Below are 21,388 nucleotides of genomic sequence, written 5' to 3'. Positions count from 1 at the left end.
ACCCTGTATACCCTGTATGACTGAACATTATTTTTGTTAATTTTTATAACTCCTTATCTAAAGCTCAGAATGTTTTGAGAACATTTATGGTTTTATGAGGTAGAAAATGTCCGTACAAATGGCTTTGTGTGTGTGTGTGTGTGTGTGTGTGTGTGTGTTACGTATACCGTCATAATTCTGGAACCAAGCGACCGATTGTAATAAAATTGGACATGCATATATATTTACTGATTTTGAACTTCAGCACATTTTATTTCAAGATTCTAACCATTGTATGACCATTTTATGGTTATTTAATAGTCATTTTATGTCCATTTTTCGATTTTTTAAAAACTATTTTTTTTTAAACTAAATAGTCGAGAGTTTTAAAGAAATTATGATAATAGAAAATAGATAATATCTACTTTCTGTAAAAATGTTAAGCCATTTTGACGAAAGCCGTTCTGTTTTAGTTGACATTTACCTTTCACCTTTTGAAAATGCAAATTACGCTTGGTTCACCTACGACTTGACCCTTTGTAACTCGAAGAATATTTATAAAAAAATCCTGAAATCATTCATGAGATCCTTGGAACACTTCGGGATCATATTCCCACAGTTTTAAGACAAGACAATACTGTATATTTGAACAACATCTACATCTACATAATATTAATTTGTTTAAATTTCTATCCAAAACGTCATTTCAAGTTCAATTTATTCAAAATCCTCCAATTCTAATTAAAATTTGTTTAACTGTCACATAAGTCCTAATATCTAAGAATATTTCTACCGTCTTATTTTTTTCTTTGTTCAGTGCACCAATATTGCAATACTTTAATGTAAAGATGAAGTATAGCACTTTCCGGATTTATCAGGGAATTTTTTGGGACTTCTTGGAATTTTTGTCTTCCTGGAATTTGAACGCTAATAATAAACTTATGATTATAAACGAGGTTTCTTGATAGTTAAACTTGGTGTAATTAAAAGGTAGAACCATATATCATTTACAATAACTATAATGGGTTAACCTCAGGATCATCCCTGAAACCTGGACATCATCGACAGGAAGTGAAATTTTTTTTTTTTTTTTGTACATTTGTTGTATACTTAGTGCGTTGTATCATAGACTATGTTTTGCCATCCGGGAGGTGATTTTGACACCTAGACATCGTCTACAGAAAGTAGAAATTTTTGTTGGTGTATTTGTTGTATACTTAGTGCGTTGTATTATACACCATGTCTCGCCATCCGGGAGGTGATTTTGACGCCTAGACATCGTCTACAGGAAGTAACATTTTTTTTAGTATATCCATCGTATACTTAGTGTGTTGTAATATACACCATGATATCTGCACATTGTCTGCTGTAGTTAACAAATTTTTTTGGTACATTTGTTGTATACTTATAGTGCATTGTATCATAAACCATGTCTGGCCATGGAGGTGATTTTGACACTTGCACATCGTCTACTGAAAGTGAAATTTTTTTATTTAAATATTTGTTACATACTTAGTGCGTTATATCATAAACCATGTCTCGCCACCCGGGAGGTGATTTTGACACCTGGACATCGTCTAATGGAAGTGAAAATTTTTTTTAGTATATTTGTTGTATATTTATTGCGGTGTATCCAGACCATGTCCGGCATGCGGGGAAGATTTTGATACCTAGACATTGTCTACTAGAAGTGAAATTTTTTTTTTGGCATACTAGTTGTAACTTTAGAGCATTGTATGGTAGACCATTTTTCGCCATTCAAGATGTGATTTTGCAATATTTATTGGTAAAGATGAAATTTTGCACTTTCTAGATTTTTTAGGGAATTTTTCACGATTTATAATTTTGTTCTTTCTGCAATTCTAACACAGATCATACATTCATGACATTGTCTGCTGTAGTTAAAATACAGATACATTTTTATCATAGACCCTGTTTCGCTATTCGATATAATAATAAGTGTCGAATAATTATGTATCAGTAAAAAATGTGTAACCTAAATTACAAGCCAATTTTACCCAGTTTTCATTGAGTAAAATACACGAAGAGAATTAATTATTGTTTAACAACCTAAAAATCTGGACAAGTAAAAATTTAGCTTTGATTTTTGTCTTATATATTTAATAATAACAATAATAAATGCTATTTTAAAAAGAGGAAATATATTAAAAATAACTAATACTGCGTACAAACCATCCTTCGACGTCGACATAACTGTCATCATTGACTCAGGTGTCACCCTGCTCTGGAGATAACACTCGAGTTCTTTACGCTTCATTTGGTATCGCGAACAGTCTCAGAAAACATGCTCCGCATCTTCGTTAGCGTCCAAACAGAGTGGGCAGTTTGGACAATCCTCTATTTTAAATCTTTGTAGGTATGCCCGAAATAATGCGTGCTCCGTCAAAAACTGTGTGAGGTAGTAATTGAGTTTTCTATGTTCTCTTTGCATCCATTTCACTATTGTTAGTATAAGGCAATGTGTCCTGTCTTGCATCGATGGTGAGGCCCAGATACTTGATGATCGTTTGAGATACAATCTCATGTCCACCCACCCTCAGGGTTTTTCTCTCTTTCTTTTTTCTATTAGAAATAAGAATAGTTTCAGTTTCGTGGCTGGCCAATTCTAGGCCTGCCTCTGCTAGCCATTTGTGTATTATATGGATAGACTTCTCAGCTATGTCCTTTACTTCTTTGTGCTTCGCTACCACTACTACTGTAATATCGTCAGCAAAGCCTATCACTGCTGCTCCTTTGGGTAATTCCAGTCTTAGTACCCCATCGTACATGATGTTCAAAGTCGGTAGGCCAAGTACTGACCCTTGGGTGACGCCTTCTGTAACTTCATAGGTCTTGGTACCCTCCTCAGTGTAATAAAATAGGATTCCGTCCTTTAAGTAGCCGAACATAATCATTCTTATATATCACTAATCCACCTTTTTCTTCTATAAAATGATCCATTCTGACGCAGATAATGTGTTCCAGGATCTTGTCCGGGGTATCCAACATGCAGAGCGGTCTGTATGATGTGGACTCCTGGGGTGGCTTTTTTTCTTTTGGCAGAAGCACAAGTCTCTGTTTCTTCCAGTATGTGGGGAATATTTTCTCTTCTAGATATGAATTGCACAAGTCTACGAAGATCTCTGGGTGGGCTTGAATGTCATGCATTAATGCAATATTGGGAATGCCATCCAGCTTTCTTTCTAATCTTTTCATTACTATTTTATACGGTCGACCCAATGGTTCGGTTTGACCTCGTCCTGTAATTCCTTAAGACACCGTTCTTTGTTTTCACGGATTTTCTTCTCAAGCCTCCTTTTAGCGTCCTTTATTTCTTTTCCGCGGTCATCTATTATTTTTTGGTCTCTTCCAGTTTTATAATACTTCTTTTTCGCCCCTTGTTCTCGTCTTCTACTTTAATGACATTCGCTACGTGCACTCTCAACCTCCCTATCCCTATGGTGTCGTCTACAGTTGTGCACTCTTCTTGGCATGAGCGTATCACAGGCTCGGGTGATATTATCCATCACCTGTTTAGCTGTTTACTGATCCTAGCAGTTTCATTTCTTCTAATGTAAGTCCTTGCGCTGATTTTCTGCTTTGATTTTCTAACCTCCATTTACAATCCACGTGTCAAGATCTACAATAGATCTTGTGTTTTCTCTTCTGATGGTGTAAGTGCTACCCTGGTTAACTAACACCAGGACTAGGAGACCAAATGCTTTCAAGAACATCCGTCCTCTTTTGTTAGTTCTTTGACTGCCCCATTTTACGGCCCATGCGTTAAAATCGCCTGCAATAATTACTGGATCTCTTCCGGTAGCATCTTGCACGAGTCGATCTAGCTATCGCTCAAACTGTTCGATCGGTGCATTAGGCGAGACATAGAAGCTGTATACGTGTATACCTGGTACCTTTGTAGAGACAAAACCTTCCTCACGAGTCTTTATTTTTTCCTGGAGATCAGCGTTTCCATACCACGCCCAGATCGCCGCTCTGCCAGTGTTGTCCGTTTCCCATCATGGCTCGTCCAAATCTCTGTACTGCTCACATATAATAGCTATGTCTACCTCTGTCTCCTGGAATGGACGCATGTGTGTGAGCGTGCGTTAAGTCTATCTTGGCGTCTCATATAGGAGGCTTACTTAAGGTACAATATAAATTAACTAGTAGTTGTAGAAAAAATAAAAACGCTTGTTGTTTAACTTAAATCGCACTCGTGTAAAAACGCTTTCTAATTAGTTGAAAAATGAAATAAATTAAAAAAAATTCTAAATCATAACATAATCGACAGATTGATGAAATTGTTTTATTGTATCTTACCCCATATCCTGCAACAGGTCCGATTCCGTGACTCAAGTAAGGATCTGCATATTCTCTTCCATAACTAAAAATACAAAAGTTAAACATGTATTGCATCTTTCAATAAAAATTTATTTTATATTCTATAATTTGACGCTACTCTTTATTGAACACAGATAAATAGTACATTTTGATATTATTATGATTTGATACACGTTTGCTAAGTCAAACAAAGTTATAATCGCATTTTTTCACATGTAGTATATTATGTGCCACGTAAAGCTTTTGCGAGGTCCTAAAGTAAAATCAGTCTAGAAACTAAAATATTTCAATTTTCTAAGCTTATCAGTGACGGCATGCGTATTGATTTAAATCACGCTTATAGAAATCTGTTAGTAAGAAATCTGTTAGGGAAGTACCTAGAAGACAAGATCTTGAATGACTGTCTGTCTTTTTTGCTATGCGAGAATTGACTTGTGGGTACGAGTACTAGCGTTATAGTTAGTACACTCTTGTGTGCGCTACATATGCGGGGTCAGCAGATACGAACATATTACCCCCCACAGGGTAAAACTTGGCTGGCTTACGGTCGAGCAGCGGGTTAATTATTTTTCTGCTCTTCTGCTTTATAAAATAATCCACATAAAGAAGGCTAGAACATTTGCTAGGGAGGGATGGCAGGGGATGGGGAGATGGGGGATGGTAGTGGGCTTGGTCGTGCGTTAGTCTCGTTTGGATACAGGACTCAACTCCTTTAGGGCTTGTGGCGCAAGACTTTGGAACGCTTTACAGCAGTGCGTCAAATCCTTACCTTCGACATGTACTTTTAATTGGCGTTGCCGAGGCATTTCTCGAGCCTCATCGGTGCCGTCTTAGCAGCAGCGGCTCAGGATTGTTAAAATAATTGAAATTGTTAAAATAGTCTGTATAAAATTCAAATAGTCCGCCGTTAAAATAGTCTGTATGTTGCCTGTAGAATGGATAAATAAGAGAGTGGGGTTAGGATGGCGCCACTTTATACAGAGCTCCAGTTCGCAGGCGAAATTCTCCGAACTGTATACAGTTAAGAGAGGGGAGAAGAAGCGGGCTGGCGTGCTCGGGATTTTTTAGAGGAGCGAACACGCGCGAGTTAGTTGGTTCCCGGCACGCGACGAAATACGAAGCCAGCTCCTGAGTCGAGACGCATCCCAAGCACGAGTACGGGTCCGAAGCGACAAGACATTCATCACGCACGAACTCATTAGTATCTAAAGGTACGTCGTAGACATTCGCGGTGGTATTTTAGATTCACATATTCGATTCGTTAAGTCAAACGATAGAACTCCACAAGTTCTTAACTAAACAATTTATATCGTAACAAAGGCAGGATTCCACATATCCTCGGCCGTGAGTTCCTGACGTGGGTTGAAACCACGATCAGTGATTAATTAATATTATTAAATTGTTTCAAGGTTATGTATATGCGATCTAACTTGGTAAGAACCTAATTACGACTACTCTTTTCTGTATTTTCTTCGATGTAGGGATATTTGCGCTTTTCAAAAAGAATGATTTTAGACTTTTGTAGTAAATAATAAGGGTATTTCAAAATGCAACTCATAAAAAATGTTTTTTTTCCTTTATATTTTTCTGTTCTTAAGGTTTACTGCTTTTCCTAGACAATCATCGATTCTTGATAGTAAAAAATCAATCAAGAATCGTTGTCCTCAAGCTCGAAATTAATTCAAGTTGAATTTCCTAGGTGTTTGTTCTCGCCAATTATTTTGGTCATCAAAAGCCTGGGTCGCGACATTACATTGCCTGCGTAGACCGTATATATATGAACAATTTGATAAGTTAGCGGCATGTTTCATGTAAATTATAATGTTCATTATCTGTTTATTGTTTAAAACTTAAATAAATGATTTCTACTCTACTCTACACCCTTAAAGAGAGTCTCTAGCAGTGAATAAAACATTAAAAACCATAACAACATGGCAAAGTCTACTGTGACACATGTTTCATGCTCAAATATGAGCAATCGTCAAAGAAAACATCGCACACAGCAAAGTGAAGAGATAAATTTTACTTCGATTTCAAGAAATCTTTGAGTATAAATGATCAAATAATAAAAATATACACTCTGATAGCGAAGACATAAAAATAGACCAGAATACATGCGAGGGGAAATTATCTAAATTCTCTGATTGATTCACAGCGACTCGTCTTGAGTTTAGAACATTTTCAAATAAAGTTAGAAGCCGCGGGTAGGCTATTTAATTGCTTGAATGCACTACTTCTCCGTAAAAGGTGAGGATCACCACTGCAAGATAATTATAAAAGGGTCAGGCAGGGTCAGGGTTTGCAGGTCATTGGTCGGAATCTTCCAATTGCATTTTTTTTTTTTTTGTTTTGAGCCTCTAAAACAATCCTTACGCAATTATCTTTAGTAAGTTACTTTGAATATATACCTTTAAGGCCTTTTCTAGAAAGTCAATAGTTTATCGCCGAACCCAATTTGAAAATGTATGTTTTTAAGAGCATTTTCAAGCCACTTTTGGGATTTTTCAGTGAAATGACAACATTTTTAGGCTTATAAGCCTTCTTTTACATGCACTTTATATCTATTTTTAGTAGTAAATGTTGAGAAATATTTCAAGAACAGGGTCAAAAAGTAAATTTTTGTGTAAAAGGCGTCCTCAAATCAAGCTAACAAGAAATTAAATAAGGAGGCTTTTTACGACTTTTATCACTTGGTAAGGGATCGCCACGCGTATTATTAACCGACAATAGGACTTAGTTTGTAGATAAAATCATGGCAGAATTTACAAAAGAATGCAAGATCATACAGTCAACCACACACATCACCGTATTATCCGCAGGCGAATCCCGTAGAACGCGTAAATCGGGTAATTTCAGTTATAGTAAGCTCATCCATTGAACAAGATCTCAGGAAATGGGACGGACGATCAGACAAGAGTCAAGAGACTGGGCCAAAAGAGGTCAGGTCTTTAACTCATTGCCCGATGAGAAGATTGTAAACTGGCTAATCGGATCATGGACAAAGCAAATATAATTTAGGCGGTAAGTACATTCCAGCCTTACGAGTCCCGTAGGTTCACATCTGAAGTAATTATAATGAAGTCGGTGGACACACCCATATACACTGAGAGAAATGTAGAGTTAGAATAGCCGTACATATTTCTGTAATATTAGCCATGGACGACCATAGCTGATTTAGCGGTGGACTCAAGCAGCTTCTACCGGAGTTTGCAGTAGTCAAAGCCTGGCTCCGTGCTATATCAGCCGCGCCGAACACGTGAGGTTTTACTTATATGTTTATGTTTTTTAGCATATCATATCACAATGAGTGACGAATTCGTAAGGGACCTGTTGGTTTCGTGGAATTTCGAAAAGTTTTGCGAAAGATTTGAGAATAAGTATTGCAATATGTACAACCTAACCTCTTAACATCAAAATTTGTATACTTATGCTGAAGCACAAAATTTAAATAATTATATATCAATGCATTGTTCAGCCATGAATATTGGTTTACAAGCCCTCAGAGTACAATGTGACATACCTGTAAAGACTCTTGGCTTATCTGAAAGCCGTAGACCTGCGTTGCCCTTAAAACCCGAAGTTGCCGTAAGCTCGTCAGAGCTAAGCAAACCTTCTGCTTTGGGATCATGCAAAATTACAAATACCATAAACTGTACTCTCAGGACTTGTAAACTAATTTTCATGCCAAAACAATAAATCACTTATTAAATATACAATTTTTATACTTATGCTTACTCCCAGGTAAAAACAGCGGTAGTGCTAAGGCAGATTCTACCTTAAAACATTTGCTTGAGCGCTCCGGTAAAAACTGCCGGAGTTTCCGGTTAATCCAACTCTACATTTCTCTCAGTGTAGACCCCAATCTTTCAGCAATATTGCTTAAATATTGCGATCACAGATTCGCTAGATTCAATAATATTGTTGAAACTTTATAAAACCTTGCTAAGCTTTTGGAGCAATATTGCAGTGGACCGCCATGTCCGTTCTACCATTGTAAGTTCGCCTGGTCTGGGCCGGCATGTCTACAGCACCCAATATCGTCAGAATATTGTCTCAAGGTTGCAATACAAAATTTGGCAACATTGCATAGGGCATTATAATGTTACTGCGACTATTATACAACATTCTCACTAGATAGTACAATATTTAATAAATATTGTTATATTATCTAAAATAATTTTGCATTTATAAAAAAATTTGTATACTAATGCGAAAATTTTTAAATACTTATACAATATTGCTTAATCTGGTAGCAATGTTGTCCAATAGTCGGATCAAGATTATTACGCAATTGTGCAATATTACGGAATCTAGTTATGCAACCTTAAGACAATGTTCTAACAATATCGGGTGCTGTAGACGAGCCGGCCCAGACCAGGCAAACTTGGAATGGTAGAACGGACATAGCTGTCCACAGCAATTGCTCCAAAAGCTTAGCAAGGTATTATAATCTTTCAACAATATTATTGAATCCAGTGAATCTGTGAACCCAACATTCGAGCAATATTGCTGGAAGATTGGGGTCTATATGGGCAACACTTGTGCATGCATGTTCATGCAAATGCAGTTCACCTTATACAGAGGGGCATTAGGGGGACACAACACCTACTAACCCTGAAAAAAAACTCAGAGAAAAATTCATAAATTTTAAGTAAATCATTTAAAATTTTTTATAGATATATTTACCATAAATACCTTTAATTTTATCATGCTAAAACCTTCATTATTCCTGCTGGCCCATTGTGGCGTGCAAGCATTTGTGAACTTTTTCACTGTCCGTAGGATTCCAAGTGAACGAATAGTTAATTACGGCTCAAACTCAAGGAGGATACTTTGTACACTTGTAGTTTTAGTATGAATGCAGGGATTTTAATTTGAATGTTTAGAAAGGATTTGGCAATGAAAAAACTGCATTTTTTTCTTTTTTTCGCTTATTCTGGCACCTTTTTGTGTATAAAACATTTTCTAAACATTCAAATCAAAATTCCTGCATTCATACCAGAACTACAGATGTACAAAGTATCCTCCTTGAGTTTAATCCCAAAAGAACCATGCGTTTACTTGGAATCCTACGGACAGTGAGCTGAAATCAGTAAAAACAACATTTAGAGAAAATCAACTTTGAAGTTTATGAAAATTGTTGAAAGTGTAACTTAAATTAGTGCTTACCAAATCCTTTGGGACCGAGTTTTCTATGTTCCACACACATAGTCCTTGACTCTCAGCAATTATGAGGTATATTCACTTATACCTCTGGGTTCTGAACGTCTTTTCTTACCTGCAACCAAAAAAAGGCATTTTATGAATTTGTATAAAAATGTGATAAAAAGGTTATTTAATAATAACACTTTATACTTATCTTTTCTTTTGGTCGCTGTGTAGAATCTTCAAGTTAAAATTGCAGAAAATTACCATTCTAACCTCCAAATGTTTGATCCGAGTGCTCTAGTATCTGTAGTGGCTTTTTGTTCTATCACTCCAGTCTTCATAGAGTCCTTGGCAACTTTCTCACATACTTCACTAAATTGTTCGTTGATTATATCATATGCAGACTGAGCCATGGGTTTCAAACAGTCCATCAACCCACAAAATGTTGATAGACCAGCGTGTTCAAGTCCAAGAGCACGAAAGGTAACCACTGCTCTTCTGTTGTTCTCCCAAGAATGGTTCTAAACACGAACTTTTCTGCATGACTTGATAGCTCCCAGCTGACCACACTCAATGCACACTACTTTAATCTTGAATCCTAATCCTTGAGCTTCAGATTCGCCAAGTTTAACTTGACCATAACATTGTTTGCAAATCAAAAGTTCCTCGAGAACAGGAAATAAAATGTTGATATCAATCAATCTATTCCTGACCACAGAGGTTCCTTCCACTGCTAGAGTTTGTATCTTTCTTGCTGAACTTGAAGATCTTGTCCTGTTGGAAGGTTCATACTCGCATGTTGCTCCTAGAAATCTTCTTGGCCACTTCTTGTCTCTTCCTCGAGAGTACTTCTTGTCAGGATGGGTACTCGCAAACCTTTCCTTGGCATCTCGATAATCACAAATATTTTTAAAATCACTACAATTCAAACTTTTTTAAATAACTTCACTGCTCTGCTTTTACACTAACACTTCACTTTTTTCTTTTTAGGGTTATAAGCTATAAGCTATAACCCCAAAAACAATACAAAAACTACTTAGATTAATTTAAAAACACTTTTAAGAAATATCAGCTTTTTTATGTATTAAAAATTTTTTTTGATAAACGGGTTTTAGGAGCGTGTTCTACAGAACATTTCCTGTCAAAATAAGCAATAAAAAAAAAATCGATTTTTTCGAAGTTTAAAGGTGTTGTGTCCCCTTAAGGACAAAGGTGTGGTATCGGTGGCCTTCCTAGTTTGCCTTAGTGACCTTGAGAAGGTCAATTCAAGGTCAAATAAGAAGTATCAGCCTAAGATTGTTTTCCTTTCAATTTTTACGTAGAATTATCATTTTGTTATTGTAATAAACATTAAGAGAATAATTGACTTAAAATGTGATTATGCTTTGCTGACTTCAAAGCCATTTTGTAAGGTCAAAAGTGCAAAAATGCAATATCAAATGTTATGTGGAGTCCATATTTATATCCTAACTTTAGTGTTGCCCAGGAACAACGACGTGGACGTAATAGGATTGTGTTCCCTTTGGGGTGCTTGATTAGAGTGAGTCTCCTTGCCTCTCACTTTTATTATGTACAGATTTGAATGTAGGTGCCCAAAGACACCACCATTCTTTTGGATTCTATTCAGTTCTTGGTATGTTTTCGTAAGCGAATTTTTATCCTATCTTTAGCGTTACTCAGGAACGACGTGGACACAATTGGCTACTAATTTTCCTCATCGAATTTTGCCTGAATTTATTGTTGAAATAAATAATTTATTTTGTAAAGATGATTTTTCATGTTGAATTTTCCCGCGACTCATTGTTGAAATAGACAATTTTTCTAATAAGAGATCTCTTTTCATATGAATTTATCCTCTACACATTGTTACTTACACTTAGTATTCAATAGTTTACTAGTTATTGAATAGTTATTGATTAGCCAAACTAATCAAATATCATTTGTTTAACATTTTCTCTTTTTCATTCATTGACCTTTATTTTTTCTATTAAAATTTATTACTCATCGAAAGCTATCTAATTTGTTCAGTTTGGTAAAAACAAAATTTTTTATTGAACTTGTTATAAATTTTTAACAATGGCTGATTATCCAGCCGCTGAAAGGGTTGATATTTTATTGATACTTGGTGAATCTAGACGTAATTATCGACAAGCTGCAGCCTTGTATCGAACTCGATATCCCGATAGAAGACATCCAAGTCATACAACCATTCGTGAGATTTACCGTAGAGCTCAACAAGGGCAACTAGCACGGGTTAGAGAACGTCGTAATTACAACGAAGATGATCTTCGTGTAATGGTCGTTTTAGCAATGGTTCATTTGAATCCCCACGTTAGTACCCGTGAAATTCAAAGGCAAAGTGGTATACCTATGGCTACTGCTTGGAGAATACTGAGAAGTCAACGTTATCATCCATATCATATTACTTTGACTCAGGATCTCACACCTGCTGATATGAGGTTAAGGCTACAGTTTTGCCAATGGGCACGACAAATGATTGCTAATGATCGTCACTTTTTTCAATACGTAATGTTTTCTGATGAAGCAAAATTCAAAAGCAATGGAGAGCTTAACCGACACAACTGTCATTATTGGTCGAATGTTAATCCGCATTGGTACAGGCAGATAAATAACCAAAATCGTTGGAGTCTTGATGTTTGGTGTGGAATTGTTAACGGATACCTTGTAGGCCCATACTTTTTTACAGTTCCTGAGAGAACGTCTTCCAGTACTTCTTGAAGAAGTAGATTTATACACAAGAGCAAGAATGTGGATTCAATTAGATGGAGCTCCTGCGCACTATGATCGAATAGTTAGACAATATCTTAATCAAAATTACCGTGACAGGTGGATTGGACGCACTGGACGTGGAGATTTGGGTGTTCGATGGCCACCGAGATCTCCAGATATGACATCACCCGATTTCTATTTGTGGGTGTATTTGAAAGATGTTGTTTATGAACATGAAACTACAACAAGGGAAGATATGATCCACAGAATTCAAACCGCTTGTGAAAACATCCCAAGAGCTGTATTACTCAGAACAGTAGAACATTTTCAGCAGCGAATTGAATTGTGTATCCAACAAAATGGTGGTGTCTTTGAGCACCTGCGTTGAATTTTGAGCAAAAGTGAGAGGCAAGGGGACTCACTCTAATTAAGCACCCCGAAAAGTGAGAGGCAAGGGGACTCACTCTAATCAAGCACCCCGAAAAGTGAGAGGCAAGGGGACTCATTCTAATCAAGCACCCCAAAGGGAACACAATCCTATTACGTCCACGTCGTTGTTTCTGGGTAACGCTAAAGTTAGGATATAAATATGGACTTCACATAACATTTGATATTGCATTTTTGCACTTTTGACCTTACAGAATGGCTTTAAAGTCAGCAAAGCATAATCACATTTTAAGTCAATTATTCTCTTAATGTTTATTACAATAACAAAATGATAATTCTACGAAAAAATTGAAAGGAAAACAATCTTAGGCTGATACTTCTTATTTGACCTTGAATTGACCTTCTCAAGGTCACTAAGGCAAACTTGAAATGTCATTTCCGACGTAATTTTTTCCGCTGCTCCGTATTCCGAGGTCAAAAATAGGGGTTCCCGTTAAAAAAATACAATGACCTTCAAATGACCATGAAAATCGAGTTCAAGGTCATAGGTGTTTGTGTCATTAGATGGCTCCTTTTGCTCCCTTCAACTTTTGTCAAGGTCATCTTTCGACATCAGTAAAATAAAACCAGACAAACAGCTGTTTAGCAGATTTTTTGTTATTTGACATTGAATTGACCTTCTCAAGGTCACCAAAGCAAACTTAAAATATCCTTTGCGACGTAATTTTTTCCGCTCTATCCGATTCCAAGGTCTAAAATAGAGGTTCCTATTTAAAAAAATCACAATTTCCCTCAAATGACCTTGAAAATCGAGTTCAAGGTCATAGGTGTTTGTGTGATTCGATGGCCCCCTTTACCCCCTTCAACTTTTGTTAAGGTCATTTTTCGTTAAAATTAGTTTTTCCATGGTTTTTTGTCGTGGTCGGATTAAAATGAAACACCCTGTGTGTGTATATATATATATATATATATATATATATATATGGGTGGTTCTCTGTGAAATCAAAGATATGTAAATTTTAATTTTTGCCTAAACCTCATATTTGCACGAATATTTAATCGTAGCATCCCTTTTATCAGGACCAATCTTAAAATAATCATTATTAAAAGGGATGCTACGATTAAATATTCGTGCAAATATGATGTTTTTTAAAAGCCATCTATTTGTGAATATGAGATGACGAATGCTTTATGTATTCATGCATATTACAAAATGTTATCTGCAGATTCGATTTACATAAAGGAGATGCTGCAAATAATTACTCATGCAAATATAATCGTTTTGTTAAAGTTTTGTGTTCGTGACATATAATGACGAATGCTGTATGTATTCATTCATATTACAAGATAAAATCTGCAGTTTTGGTCAAGATCAAAGGGATTCTGTGAATAATTTTTTGTGCAGATATGATCTCTCTTTCAAAGCTATCTGTTTGTGAATATAAGATGACGAATGCTTAATGTATTCATGCATATCATAAGATGTAATCTGTAACTTTGGTCCAGATAAAAGGGATGCTGCGATTAAATATTTGTGCAGATATAATTCTTTTTTTTTTCTAAGTTATTTGTTTGTGAATATGAAATGACGACACAAAATGTTATCTGCAGATTCGATTTACATAAATGGGATGCTGCAAATAATTACTTGTGCAGATATAATCGTTTTTTTTTAAGTTTTGTGTTCGTGGCGTATAATGACGAATGCTGTATGTAATTCATTCACATCACAAGATGAAATCTGCAATTTTGGTCGAGATAAATGGGATACTGCAAATAATTATTTGTGCAGATATGCTCCTTTTTTTTAAAGCTATGTGTTTGTCAATATGAAATGACGCACATGCATTTCAGAATATGAAATCTGCGGTTTTGGTCGAGAAAAAAGGAATGCTGCAAACTATTATTTGTGCAGATATGCTCTTTTTTCAAAGCTATGTGTTTGTAAATACGAAATGACGAATGCTGTATGCATTTATGCATAACGCGAGATGTTATCTGCAGATTCGGTCTAGATAAATAGCATACTGCAAATAATTTTGTTGTGCTGATATGATCTTTCTTTAAAAACTATGTGTTCTAATTCAGGGGGCAGAAAATGTGCTTGAACGCACACGGAGCATACGTAATAGTGCATTTTACGCACACTATTTCGTAATATATTTTAAATACTGTCTTATTCAATAATTTGGATAAGCATTAAATAAAATAATAATAAAATAAATGTATCTTTATATGAGGATATAAAATATGATTTCATATAAAATTACATAATTTTCCATAGTTATATTGATCCTTAGTGAAACAAAAATTCTGCACATAACAGTATCCATCTGAAGATTTCAGACTAAAACAGAAGATAACTGAATAAAACAGAAATGCTCAGCAGAAAAATGTCGAAATTGAGAAAGAGACAACAGTTATTTACAGGTATTATTAACTTTTTAATTCAGTTTTTGTTTTAGTTTACTGCGGATGGTACCAGATTTTAAGAGTTTTTAACGGTTACGTTTATTAGATTCTATTATCAAGTTGCGCGGTTGCGCCACGGAGGCGAGTTTATGAAGCAGATAAAGTCGCAGTGCCCGCGCTACTATTTACTTTTATGTTGAGGTTCGCATTTTTCATTACAAAGCAATAAATGTATTTCTTTCTTGTCTCTAATATATTTTAACTTATATCATGTATATGATCTATCTATCACTTATATTATGCCTAACTATGATTTTCAACCAAGATATTGATAAAAACTACCTTTGATATAATACACGAGTGTGTCATTCACACAATGCTCAAATCAAATCAAAAAATGTTAGGACCGTTAATTTAGCCACAACAAGTGTTAGGACCGTGAAGTTATACACAGATGGATATTGCTTTCTCATCAGTTTTCTGCATGCTCGCTCACATGTACTTTTTAGTGACTAGGTGTAGAAATAATTCGAAGGCGGCGTCTAGGTGTACGGGGTGGCCGATGACGAGGTTTAGGTGGTGCGCTCCGTAATTTTTTATGTCTAGGTAAATACATCATTCGAGGGCGGTGTCTAGGTGTACGGGGTGGCCGATGATAAGGTCTAGGTGGTGCGCTTTGTGGTTTTTTGTGCATAGGTGTAAAGATAATTCAAGGGCTGTGTCTAGGTGTATAGTGTGGCTGATGACGAGGTCTAGGTGGTGCGCTTCCTGTTTTTTGGTGTCTAGGTAAATAAATCATACGGGGACGGCGTTTAAGTGTGAAGGGTGGCCGATGATGAAGTCTAGGGGGTACGCTCGTGATTTTTTATGTCTAGATAAATACATCATACGAAAACGGCGTCTAGGTGTACATGGAGCTGATGACGAGGTCTAGGTAGTTCGCACTTGGTTACGGTGTCTAGGTATAGAAATCATTCGAGGGTAGTGTATCAGAACAATCAGTGATTTCATGTTAGTAATAAAAATGTTACAAAAAAACCATGGTCAAAGGGTGCCGAAGATGCCTATATTTCATTTTTAGGAGAAATATGAATTACTTAATAAAATTCACTAAAATGGACTGAAATCCCAAAAAATTAACTTCTAAAAAAGTAAAAGGTTGGGCGAGTTTGATATATTCCGCAACGAAATAACAGATAAAAAAGAACTGAGATCAATCAACCAAAGTCCAGTTTATTATAGTTAATCATAATAAATCAACAGAATTTTTTTTTACAAGATACTTACTACGTAACTTGCCATGGCCGTTTTATTTTGTTTATTGGTGAACAACTAAAATTTTCTTTTTATGTATTAGAACGTCATAAAAACACTATAAGTACAATGAAATGGTCATGGCAAGTTACGTAGTAAGTATCTTGAGAGTTGTTTCTAATTGATCAGTATATAATTTAACTTTGAGTTAAGGGGTCCAGCCTGGGTTAAATCCTGCAAAAAACAACAAAATATTCGTCTAATAAAAATTTTTTCGTTTAAAGTAAATTAAAAAAAATATATATCTACTGAAAATATTTACAATATATAGATTATTTCTACTAAAAAATATCATATATACCATACAAAATCACTGACCAAAATTCATGACATTTTACTTTATTTACTTTATTTATTATTTCATTTTAGTTTTTAGTCACTTGCCACGGCTTTGTGAAAGATCCGGACCGTTCTTTACTCTACCCGGGCCTAAAATGTACCTTAAACATGCTCCCTCAGACCTAATAAAAGATATTTCTAAAAACTATTAGTTAAATATTATTATTCATACGTTGTATACGTAGGTAATAATTTTAATTAATATTTTTCAGCAATGTCATTTATTAGGTCTGAGGGAGCATGTTTAAGGTACATTTTAGGCCCGGGTAGAGTAAAGAACGGTCCGGATCTTTCTCAAAGCCGTAGCAAGTGACTAAAAACACTTATTTATATAGTAAAATGTCATGAATTTTAGTCGGTGATTTTGTTCTATATTTACCATACATTTTATAATATTTTTTGGAATAAATAGTGTATATTGTAAATACTTTCAGTAGATATATATATTTTTTAATTTACGTGAAAAGAACAACATTTTATCAGACGAATATTTTGTTGTTTTTTTGTAGGATTCAACCCAGGCTGGACCCCTTAAGGAGGTTCGATACCAAAATGAAAATGGTTAGAATGTTTTGAAAACAATTAAAATCTGTTAATAAACATGCGATATACCTTTTCATGAACTATCATATCGATTGTCAGTATAGTTTTTGCAATAATTGACTTCAAAGTTAGGCTCTTATACACAGGCTCTTATGGGATAACCTTAAAAATGATCAAAACACTTGGAGTGCGATTGCTCAAAAATGGTAAGAAAATAAAAAACTTTGTAAATAAATCATTGGAAAATGATTTATAAACATGTGCATGAAATTATAAAACGATTAACAACACCAATTCTGTGTACTGAACGAAAACGTAAACAAAAGCAAAAGCTTGTTGGCTGTGAGCGGAGCTGCGTAGTGCGTGAGGCCGCGCGCGGGAAGAGAGGGGAGTCTCTCTCTCTTCGTAACAAGGTGCGGAATCAGGTAGAATCGCGCATCGTTAAAACGAGACATTGCGCAAGCACGAGGCAAGCTTCGGGGCCTCGCATATAAGTCACTGTCCGTCGGACAGATAAATAGCTTCCGGTCATAGGTGCGAGCGCGTCAGCTCTCGTGTGTGAGACTGACTGCATCGAACAACGACCGATAGCGTGCGAGAGAGTAAGAGTGTGTGTGTGTGTGGGTGTGTGTGTGTGTGTGTGTGTGTGTGATCGCGAGAAGAAGACGTCTAAGCCAACTCCTGCTACGAGAAGAAAGGACGACCTAGCCTGTCGATCAGCGACCGAACGAGGGGACGTCGGCTCCTGCGAGTGAGTCAGAAACACCACCAGCGCAGAGTGTGTGTAAGCCCTTTCATCTGTATCGCGTCAGCAGTAGCAGTGGCTACAGCTTTGCGACTTGATGCAGCGGCACCAAGTAACGGCCTCGTTCGCGCGCGTAAGCTTCGCGAGATACTCTCCACGCCGAGCCGATATTAATGTGACTTGGAGCACATTTGTATAGAGAAAATATTGGCCGCACAAGATATCGTTATTTTGTTTTGTTTTAATCGCGACTAGCTTCATTATCCCGAGTTATTCTCTCCCGTTCCCTACGTCCTCGTCGCGAATACCACCGGCTCCGCACAGGAGAGTGCGGAGAGATAGCACACGTGCGAACACGACATTCGCGAAGCAGCTCTGCAGCGAGCTCGGTTGCAACGCGGGCAAATTACAGGCGTTGAGAGAGTTCTCCGCCGCACCGAGGGATTGTAATACGGTCGGATATTGCCGAGTTTCCCCCGAAACCGAACCCCGTTACAAGTTGTATAAATTGTAAAAAGTATTATTATTTGTTTATATTATAAAATTATTTAACATAAAATATTTTTTTTATTTTCTAAATTCTAACTTCTAGCAGATCTGGCTAGAAATATTCCAGAATTCATGCCATTTACATGGGATTTCTACCGATATGTTGAGATTGGAATATACCCAGTTCATACAAACTTGCATATTTCTGGAAATATTATCGTCAACATATCTACCAGATATTCTTTATTAAATTCACCGAACCGATATCCTTAAAATTATATTTAGGACTCCAATTTTTTTCAGAATTTTTCACCGCGTGAATTGCGAGAAATCGTGATTAATAAAATACTGCAGACTTGCCACTACAAAATTTAAGAAAAGAAATACGCGCCCCCGATTCGTTGGTCTCGGATCGAATCCCAAGATTCGTCGTGCTCAAAGCGGTTTGCCAGATTTGTTGTACACAAAGCGGCTTGCGAGATTCGTCGTTCATGAAGCGGCTTGCAGAATACGTGGTTGTGCCTCTCAGGCGTCGATATTTAAACAATATTTTATCTATTAAAACTATAAATTTAGTTAGAGAAAGCTGCATGCCAAAGACTTAACAGCGGTTTTTTTTTTGTAGATACATTAAAATACATTAGCCACAATCATTGTTTTTTTTCAGACCAACGAATTCTAATACTTTGGTTTCAGAGAGAGTACTAATTCTTTGATTTGATTATTTATTTTTATATTTTTTAGTAAATTATCAATAGTGGGATCCAGTTCAAAATTCATGTGTTTATGTAGAAAACGTTGAACATTGAAGATATCGATTAAATTATATAATCAAATAGATCAACACTGAATCAAACAACTAAATTATAAACTTTACTTGAATGATTTAGTAAGGGGTCACGAAGGCAATAAATTGAAACAGTTGAATTCTAGCAAATTCTGATGAATATTTTATCAAAATTTATCACTGACTAATGTAATTATGTGACTATAGAGACGTACTCGTCTCTGTTTTGTGATATTAATGTTAAACTAGCAGGGTCACCTCACTCCTAACGTCGCTCGGTTGATGTTAGGTATAAATGTTCAAAGCTCCAAGGAAAATTTAAAGAAAATGATATTGTAATGATATACACAAAAAATTAAAAGGTTGCGCGAGTATGATTATTTTTCTGTGCATGTTAATAACATAATGTGTAATGAGTTACAAATGTAATATAATAGTATGTATGTATGTCAATTAAAACAAAATTACATACTAAAAATAAAGTGAGATTATTCAAAGTAAGTCGAGTTTATGATAATATTTTTGCAAATATAATATAACACAAACTCAAAATTGTTATGTTCAATGATGGGCTCAGTTTAATATTTATGAAACAGGCATGGTAAGATACGTAGTAAGTACATAAGAATAGTTTGTATCTGATCAATATATTATTTAAGTTTTTAGTTAGCAATTAATTGATTCAGAAATTAATTGATCACAACAATTCTGTGCTTGTTATATTATGAATAAAATAATATTGTAATATAACTATAATATTGTATAACTTATATTATTTAATATACTATAATTTACTTTATTCGATTGATCATATTTCTTTTTAGATCCGTAATTGTGTTTCAATCGAAATTGTTATGTTACATACTATTATTGACATGCACTGTAATATAGAATAAATCAAACTCGGCTTACCGTTTACTTTTGTTGAAAGTTAATATTTTTGAGACATTACATTTTTCTTCAATCAAACTTATTAGAAGTATCTGAAATATGGTCTAAAAATAAAATGTATGTTTTATAAACAGTTTCAATTACAAACAAAACACAGTTAATGGACTCGACATTGACAATTTTTGAATCATAATTGATTTTATGTGATCGAACTATGTAAAAAATGCAGATTGATAAATGAAAAAAAATACATTCATTGAAGTTTCTCATTAAGTTATTTTTTATATATTGCAACTGCAGAAAATTCTCAAATTTTCAGTTTGCGGGTTCCGCCTCAATCAGTTACGTCAGTGACGTAAGCTCGAGGCGCATGATTATATATATATATATATACGTTAATTTTACGTTATCAAGTGGAGGGGAAGTGGAGGGCATCAGAGGAAAGTAGTTGAGACTGGAGGAAAGTAGAGGGGCTATAGGACCTAAAAATCACGTAATTTTCAGAACGATTTTACGTTATTTTGGAGAGGGGAAGTAGGGATGCGTAGAAGAGGGTGAACGGGGGAATGCTGAGAAATCACTTATAGAACTTAATAATATAGGATAAAGAGAGAGAGAGTATTATTACATTATATTGTACGATTATAAGTTTACAGCATTACAAGTGAGGAAAGAAAAAAAAACAATGGATAATAGATTACAGATTGAGGCATGTTTAGAGTATGTATAGTGTGAGAGTGTGGCGATGGTAAAGGTGGAATGAGCGAGAAAGTTGGTGTGTGCGTGTGCGTGGAGTGTGTACGAAATTATGTGTTTTCGAGTTGACAAAAGTAATCCTTAGCAAGTTTTCTGAAAGTGACGGTGGCTGAAGTGTTTCTGATGTGTGATGGCAGGTTATTCCATAAGTATGAAGCGCTGATATGGAACGAGTTCCTCAGCGTCTCCGTCGCGAAAGCAGGACTTTCCAGAGGTGTCATCTCGCCCCTCACAGGCCGGAGTGTGACGCGGAAGGCCAGTACGTATGATGGTACGAACGAGTTAAACATTTACGTAGGAAACAAGCTGTGAAGTACTTCCTGTGTCCGGCAGTGGTTAGCCACTGCAGCTCCCGCCTGCACGGGGAGATGCACTAATCTCTCCTTACACCATAGATGTATCGAATTCCCGTATTCACGAGCCTCTGTAGTTTTAAGTCGAGTTCCTGCGTCAGGTCACAGTATAAAAGAGAACAGTAGTCGATGATCGGAAATAGGAGCGCTTGCACAAGATGCTTGAGCAAC

At 35.9% G+C, this 21,388-nt stretch overlaps 1 protein-coding gene across 17 annotated transcripts in view; it reads right to left on the bottom strand.

Annotated features, from left to right (window-relative positions):
- The window catches only part of LOC100113919 (RNA binding protein fox-1 homolog 1-like), a 371,748-nt gene that overhangs the window by 21,102 nt on the left and 329,258 nt on the right, over nt 1–21,388 (bottom strand). For all 17 annotated transcript variants that reach the window (XM_032601587.1, XM_031925312.2, XM_031925321.2 and 14 more), the window contains one exon: nt 4,303–4,366. In XM_032601587.1, coding sequence (XP_032457478.1) covers nt 4,303–4,366 — 64 coding nt within the window. The remainder of the gene's footprint in view (nt 1–4,302; nt 4,367–21,388) is intronic.

Source organism: Nasonia vitripennis, assembly GCF_009193385.2.
Source record: "Nasonia vitripennis strain AsymCx chromosome 2 unlocalized genomic scaffold, Nvit_psr_1.1 chr2_random0009, whole genome shotgun sequence".
Taxonomy (NCBI): Eukaryota; Metazoa; Arthropoda; class Insecta; order Hymenoptera; family Pteromalidae; genus Nasonia; species Nasonia vitripennis.
Note: the sequence above shows the minus strand (reverse complement) of the source record. Positions and strands in the feature narration are given on the sequence as shown.